The sequence below is a fragment of the Otolemur garnettii genome, unplaced genomic scaffold (assembly GCF_000181295.1).
Source record: "Otolemur garnettii isolate 467f Iridium unplaced genomic scaffold, OtoGar3 scaffold00204, whole genome shotgun sequence".
In the NCBI taxonomy this organism is placed as follows: Eukaryota; Metazoa; Chordata; class Mammalia; order Primates; family Galagidae; genus Otolemur; species Otolemur garnettii.
In genome coordinates, this window is record NW_003852599.1 from 921,465 (window position 1) to 929,338 (window position 7,874).

General features: G+C 44.8%; 1 protein-coding gene across 4 annotated transcripts in view; it reads left to right on the forward strand.

Moving 5' to 3' along the window:
- The window catches only part of AZIN2 (antizyme inhibitor 2), a 43,152-nt gene that overhangs the window by 13,713 nt on the left and 21,565 nt on the right, over positions 1 to 7,874 (forward strand). For all 4 annotated transcript variants that reach the window (NM_001293717.1, XM_012812359.1, XM_012812360.1 and 1 more), the window contains 2 exons: positions 1,299 to 1,461; positions 2,716 to 2,828. In NM_001293717.1, coding sequence (NP_001280646.1) covers positions 1,299 to 1,461; positions 2,716 to 2,828 — 276 coding nt within the window. The remainder of the gene's footprint in view (positions 1 to 1,298; positions 1,462 to 2,715; positions 2,829 to 7,874) is intronic.

Genomic DNA, 7,874 nt, shown 5'->3' on the forward strand with positions numbered 1-7,874 from the left:
GGGCTCAAGCGATTCCTCGCCTCTGCCTCCCAAGTAACTGGGATTACAGGTGCCCGCCACAATGCCTGGCTATTTTTTTTTTTTTTTTTTTTTTTGGTTGCAGCCGTCATTGTTTGGCAGGCCCGGGCTGGATTCGAACCCACCACCTTAGGTGTATGTGGCTGGCCCCTTAGCCACTTGAGCCACAGGTGTCGAGCCTTTCCTGTATTTTCTGAATTTTCTGTTAACCAAAGGTATTACAGTTGACTCTTGAACACTGTGGGACTTAGGGGCACCCGCTCCCCAACATAACCAAAAATCTGCATATAACTTTAACTCCCCGAAGACTTAACTGTTAGTACCTTACTGTTGACTAGAAGCCTTACCAATAACATAAACAGTTGATAGACACAAATTTATGTTGTATGTATTATATACTGTATTCTCACAATACATTAGAGAAAAGAAAATAGTAACAAAATCATAAGGAAGAGAAAATACATTTATAGTTCATTAAGTTGAGAAGCGTATCATCAAAGAGGTCTTCATCCTGGTCACTTTCATACCTAGTCTGAGGAGGAGGAAGAGGAGGGGTTGATTTTGCTGTCTGGGGTGGCAGAGTTGGAAAAAAATCTGTGTATAAGTGTATAGACTTACACAGTACAAAGTTGTGTTGTTCAAGGGTTAATCGTATTTAACAAACTGGTTGTTTATGAAAGAAAGAGCCAGGCCAGGTGCGTTGGCTCACGCCTGTAATCCTAGCACTCTGGGAGGCCAAGGCAGGTGCACTGCTTGAGCTCAGAAGTTTGAGACCAGCCTGAGCAAGAACCAGACCCTGTCTCTAAAAAAGTAGCCAGGCATTGTGGCGGGTGCCTGTAGTTCCAGCTACTAGGGAGGTTGATGCTAGAGGATCACAGGAGCCCAGGAGTTTGAGGTTGCTGTGAGCTATGACGCCATAGCAGTCTGCCAAAGGTAACAAAGTGAGACTCTGTCTTAAAAAAAAAAAAAAAAGAAAGAAAAGAAAGATCTACATCAGGGCTTCTGGAATCTCAGTGCCCAGGGTGAGATGAAGCATGCCCCTGCCCACTGGGGGCACTGAGGAGGGTGATGTACACAGACAAGAGGCTCTTCACCCAGCTCTGCCTCCCTCCTACCTTATCGGTCAGTTGTCTGCAGCTACCAGCTGGGGCTTTAGCAGCTGCCAAGTCCTTCTTCCTGAAATCAAAGACACTTTTAAGATAGACTTGGAGCTGTAGCAAGTCTTCAGCATAATCCCCGCATTTCAAACACATAATTGTCCCCCATTCCCCTCCCACCAGATTGCTTCTGTGATCAACTCAGCCTTGGACCTGTACTTCCCAGAGGGCTGTGGCGTGGACATCCTTGCCGAGCTGGGGCGCTACTATGTGACCTCGGCCTTCACTGTGGCAGTCAGCATTGTTGCCAAGAAGGAGGTTCTTCTGGATCAGCCTGGCAGGGAGGGTAAGTACCAGATAGGCAGCAGAGCCCCACTCTCCCCTGAAGCTGGGGACATTTGCTGGCTGACTAGGGTCTGGTTTTAGATTCAGTAGCAGGGAGTGACAGAAGCTGGAGAGTGGGTCTTTGCTTTAGTGAGACTTAAAATCAAATCCCCTCACCCCAAGACACTTATTTAGAATCTGTTTTCCTAGGTGTGTTCATATTTTGTGATGGTTGAGATTAAAAAAAGCTTAGGGAGAATAGATACTTTATTGACCCCATTTTACAGACAAAGAAACTGAAAGCCAAAGAGAATAAAAGTGAATTACTTACTACCTGGTAAGAAGTAAAACCTGCATTTGACACCACGTGTGTCTCCAAAGTACAGGCTCTTATTCACCCTACTGCTCCTCACAATGTAACAAAAATCATTAATGACAACTTATGGTTGTTTAAGTCTAATTTACAGGTGACAGAACATAGGCAGGGAGAGGTTGAATCAGTAGCCCGAGGTCATACAGCTGATAAGGTGCAGTGCTTGGGATTCAAGTTCAGGTTTGGCTGACTTGGTTTAGAGCTTCTGGGCCCACACTGCCAACATCAGAGCTCTTCACTGCCCTTCCAGGTAGATCAGTGCTGCCAGCATCCCTGTGAGTGACAGGTGTGAGGGACTCTGATCTTGGGGCTTTGCCCTCTGTCCCAGGACCCTCAGGCAGGAGGGCCTCAGGACTGCATACCTCTCTCCAGAGATAACTCATGTGGAGGAGTGGTGGGCTCAGGAAGAGTGTCCCCTGTGCATACACGTGTGTGTGTGTGTTGTGTGTATGTGTGTGGGGAATGGCATTCTTTTGGCTTCTTTTATAGACCTGGGGGATCGTCCCGTCTAGTCCAGCCAGGAGACTTGACTTCTCATTTCAGCTCATCCAGTGCCCTATCATGTTCCTCTGAGCAAGTGGCTTAACCTCTTGGGGTCTTGACTTTGGGTGGGCTGCTCTTCTGCCTTTGCTGGGGCATCTAGGGGCTCAGATGCAGGCAGGGGAGTGTGTCCTGGGCAGGGTTGCTCAGAGGCAAGGGTGAGTGTTCCTAACATGGCCGTGAACCCATGTCATCAGGAGCATGACTGTTGGTGGCTCCTGCTGCAGGGCCCACCCCATGGCTGAGAAAGGGACAGCCCTTTTGCTTCATAGACCTGTCACCCTTGCTGAGCTCACCATCATGCCAGCTCCCCACTCCTACCTCCTCACGCTGCTGCTTGTGCTGCCCCTCCCCTCCCTGCAGAAGAAAACGGTTCTGCCCCCAAGACCATTGTGTACCACCTTGATGAGGGCGTGTATGGGATCTTCAACTCAGTCCTGTTTGATGACATCTGCCCGACCCCCACCCTGCAGAAGGTGAGCCTACCCCATGTGGGCCTGTTTTTAATTGTGTTTATTTCAATAATCTTTGCTGTGTTGCAGAGACAACAAAGATGAAGAAGGTTACCTCCCATAATCTCACTACCCAGAGATAGGCTCTTGAACATTCTATTTCTTTTTTTTCTTTTGAGACCAAGCCTCAAGCTGTACCCCTGGGAAGAGTGCTGTGGCATTACAGTTCACAGCAACCTCCAACTCCTGGGCTCAAGCAAGTCTCCTGCCTCAGGCTCCCAAGTAGCTGGGACCACAGGCACCCGCCACAACGCCTGGCTATTTTTTTTTCAGTTGCAGCCATCATTGTTGTTTGGTGGGCCTGGGCTGGATTTGAACCTGCCACCTTAGGTGTATGTGGCTGGCACCTTAGCCACTTGAGCCACAGGTGCCGAGCTGAACATTCTATTTCTTTTCATTCTTTAAAAAATGTATTTTTCTGTTTTTGAGACAGGGTCTCACTTTGTCACTCTTGGTAGAGTGCTGTGGTGTCATAGCTCACAGCAACATCAAACTCCTGGGCTCAAGCAATCCTTTTGCCTTCGTTTTTCATTTTTTAAGTAGAGACAGGGTCTCACTCTTGCTCATGCTGGTCTTAAACTCCTGACCTCAGGCAATCCACCACCCACCTCGGCCTCCCAGAATGCTAGGATTATGGGCATGGGCCACCATGCCCAGCTGTATTATGATTTTTTTTTCATAAAGTTGGGATCATACTGTTTTGTAACCTGCTTTTTTCATTTATTTTGGGTGTAGTCATTTCTGTGCTGTTAACTAATTTTCAGCAACTTGCTTTTTGATGACTACGTAGTATTTTAACTGATCTAACTCTAGAGGTTGGTCATTTGGTTTCCTGTTTTTGAGCAGAGTATATGTTGATATGCATCTCTGATTACTGCTCTGGGGTAAATTCCTAGAAGTAAAAATAAACAGCTCATCTGTAATTGGGTTTTCTGTATTAAGGGCCTCTAAGCAGCTTTAAAGGACATCTCTAAGAGGAGAAAGAAATCCAGATCTGCCTCTGTATTTCCCCATCTCTAGCTCTTTGTTTGTGTGGCTTTTCTTCCTGGAAGGAAACTTTCTTCAAAGTGCCTAGCCAGCACCTAGACCAGTGGTTTTCAACCTTTTTTATCTCACGGCTTACTTGAACCTATAATTAAATGTCTTCAGCACACTTAAATTATGTTGATCAAAAAAGAGAGTAAAAAAAAGAATATATTTAACTGTGCTTTGAACTTCTGAAAATAACTTAAGTAATGATCTTTAAAAATGTTTGCGGCACACCTGCGATCCTCTCACAGCACCCCCCGTGTGCCATGGCACACTGGTTGAAAATCACTGACCTAGCTAGACCCTTGTGAGTGCTCAGTATGTCCTTTCCTTCCCTTCCCATCCCGCCCAGTTTTCTGAAACCTGATCAGATGGGTCTGGAAAGTTAGCTCCTCTTTGTGGCCCTGCCTGCCCCTTATGGGAACCTGTGCCCTCCCCCAGGTGCCCAGGCTCTGTGGACACCTTGAAGGTGCCAGCCAAGTCCAGGTTACAGACCAGATGGCAGCTGCTTCACGCTTCCTCCCCCACTTCCTGTTGCCTGCCTTGTCTCCCCCAGTCTCCAAGCTCTTCCTTGGTTACTCAGAAGAGGAGGACTATGGACCCAACCCATGGCCACCACATGCACACAGGGTCTCTGCTCCGCCTTCTCTCCAGTTAGCATCCTGACCCAGGCACCAGTTCCTGACTCCCTGTGCTCCATGCTGTCCCTCTAGGATGATGCTGTGGTTTCCCCCTCTAGGCTGTCAACCACCTTTCGAGTCAGGCAACATACATGGGTCTAGGGTGGGGCCCATCATCTCATCTGGTGGTGGAGACAGACATTGCATAAATGACAACATAATAATAAGTTAGCTCCAGTTGCTCTGGGAGTACGTGTCAGAGGGACTCAGCCTGGCTGGAGTATCTGCACCTTTTTCCCCAAGGAAGGTCCCCCACATAAGCGGTTATGGTAGCTTCACATCCCTGCTCTTCCCTCCCAGGGACTTTCTTATTAAGATCTGAGGTATAAAAAGTTGTACTAAACATAATCCTTAGCTCAAGGTATACTTCTTAACATTACACCATACGTGGCCTTTTTGGTTTGTATTGTTTTAAATCAACAAATATTTGAGTGCCCTCAATCCAGAAAGCATCATGCCGAGGCCTACAGAGGATAGTAGGTGAGTAAGAATTATTAGTGATTTGGAAATACAGTTCTGGTGGATATAAAGTGTGCGTGTGTGTGAGAGAGAGACAGAGATCAGTATACAAGCTACAATCATGTCCTAAGAAAAGTTCAAAACAAAAAAGTCGGAAATTGTTTTCAAGAATATTTTAGTACTGTATGTACTTCTAAAAGATAAAGACTTTGAAAACAACTAAAACTCTATTATCATATTAAACGATTAACAATTCCATAGCATTCCCCATCATCAGTGCTGAGATATCCCATTGTAAGTGACTTTTATATTTAATTTGCTGAAAACAGGAGCCAAAAAAGACCCACAAAGTACTCTTAGTTGGCATGTCTCTCTTAAGCTATGGGTTTCCCCACCCTCTTATTTATTTATTTATTTATTTATTGGGTAACTTATTTGTTGATGAAATGGAATTGTTTGTCCTGAGGAGTTTCCTGCATTCTAAATTTTCCTGATTGGTAAATTTCCTTTTGGTGCTCTAGAACATGTTTTCTCTGTGCCCAGTATATCTTTTTGAAATTAAGGAGGTTTGGTAATTTGAATAGATTCTCAGTTCTGGAATAAAAATACTCCTTGGGAGGTGTTTTCAATGCTTTCTTTTTAGGATAATGAGTATCCTTATCCTTTTACCATCTTATCTCTATTATCTCCCTGCAAAGAGACCACTCTCTTGAGTTATGAATTATTATTCTCTTGTTTTCTTTTTTTTTTTTTGTAAAAAAAAAAAAGATACTTTGCTTTGAACTTCTTTCAAAAAAAAATTTTTTTTTTTGGACACAGAGTTTCACTCTGTCACCCTGCGTTGAGTGCTATGGTGTCATAGCTCACAGCAACCTCAGTCTCTTGGGCTCAAGCGATCCTCTTGCCTCAGCCGCTCGAATAGCTGACACTACAGATGCTCACCACAACACCCAGCTAGTTTTTCTATTTTTTACTGGAGTTGGGGTCTGACTCTTGCTCAGGCTGGTCTTGGACTCCTGAGCTCAGGCAATCCACCCGCCTTGGCCTCCCAGAGTGCTAGGATTACAGGTGTGAGCCACCGTGCCCTGCCTTCTTGCTTTCTTTTGTAAAATATAAATTCATCACATCCAAGCCTATTCTTAAAATGTATTTATAATTTATTGTACTTGTTTTTTACTTTATGTAATATAAAAAAGGTATTTTATATATGTAACCATTGTGGGCTTTTTCTCCTTTAATATCACAGTCTAATGTTCACCAACACTGCTGCATGTCTCTAGAGTCCATTCATTTCACTGCCGTATAACACTCTTTTGGTGAGTATGTCAGAGTTTATTTGTCCATCTTTCTCTCCAGGCATTTGGATTGTCTCAAGGTTTTTGCTAGTGTGAATACTGCCACTATGAATTCTTGTTCCTACCTCTGTGATGCTCAGCATGGAGGGGAACGGCTGGGCACGGGGCATGTGAATGTTCAGCTTCAGGAGACAGTGCTGGACCGTTTTCTGAAGTGGTTGTACTGATAGCTCCCTCCCACCCCCACGAGGAGGAAGAGACCTGGGGGATCTTCATTTACCCCAGTACTTAGTACATCAGCCTTAAAACAGTTTCCCAAATGGAATGAATCTAAAAATGGTATCTTATTGTGTCTTGACTTGCTATCCCCTCATCACTAAGCAAAGTTGGACATTTCTCGGTATATTTCCTACCATATACATTTCCTCTTCTTCCAGGAACTTTGTAAGTTGGTCACTGACCTTCACACCCAGTTGGCCATTTGCCCTTCCACCCTCTCCAATCTGGCATCTGTGCCGTGACTCCACAGAAGATGCTCTTAAAAGTCACTTCCATGCTGCTGGCCCTTCCATGTGGCTCTTCTGTCCTCAGCAGCCAGTCCCCCCTCCATCTTCACGCTCACCTGTCTTGCTGCTGTGGCAACATCCTGCACTTTGCCTGCTCCTCTGCTGTCTACACCTTGTCTTCCGGCCATTTCTTCTAGCTCTCATCCTCCAGGTGTTGACTGTTAGGCCTCCGTCCTTGATCTTCTCTGTCTACACACACTTCCTAGGGGAATGCTTCCAGACGGAGGCTTTCAGTATCTTCCTTACTTTCATCACTTCCAAATTTATCTCTCTACCCTGGATTGCACGCCTGAACTCCAGACTTATATATCCAACTACCCACTTGACATTTCTACTGGGATCTCACAGGCACCTCAAATGTAACTTGTTCAGAACTGAACTCTTGGTTTCCAACCCAAAACTTCTTCTCTCAGTAAAGAGCACTGCTGCTAGCCAACTCTTTAAGTTAAAAAATGTTGGCATTATTTTTGATTCTTGCTTTCTCTGTCTTCCCACATGCAGTACACCTACACTTCTTCTTTTTTTTTTTTTTTTGAAGACAGAATCTTGCTCTGTCACTGGGCTAGAGTGCAGTGGTGCCATTGTAGCTCACTGCAACCTCAAAAATTACAGCCTGGACTAATAAGTATTTTTACCAATTGTGTCCATTTCACAATAAGCTTACAGGCACTGCCTATTATGACCTTTTTCATGTTGGCTAATTTATCTGAAATGGTACACTTCAGTATTTCTTCCATTATTATGTCTTTGACAAGGATAAAGCATTTTGTTTTTATTGTTTTATTACCTTTGTTAATGCCTTTTTATCTCTGTTCACCTAATTGGAAGGTCTTGACGTTTGTTATTATTATTTTTTTGAGACAGCGTCTCACTATGTTGCCCTCGGTAGAGTGCTGTGGTGTCACAGCTCACAGCAACCTTAAACTCTTGGGCTTAAGCGATTCTCTTGCCTCAGCCTCCCAAGTAGCTGGGACTACAGGC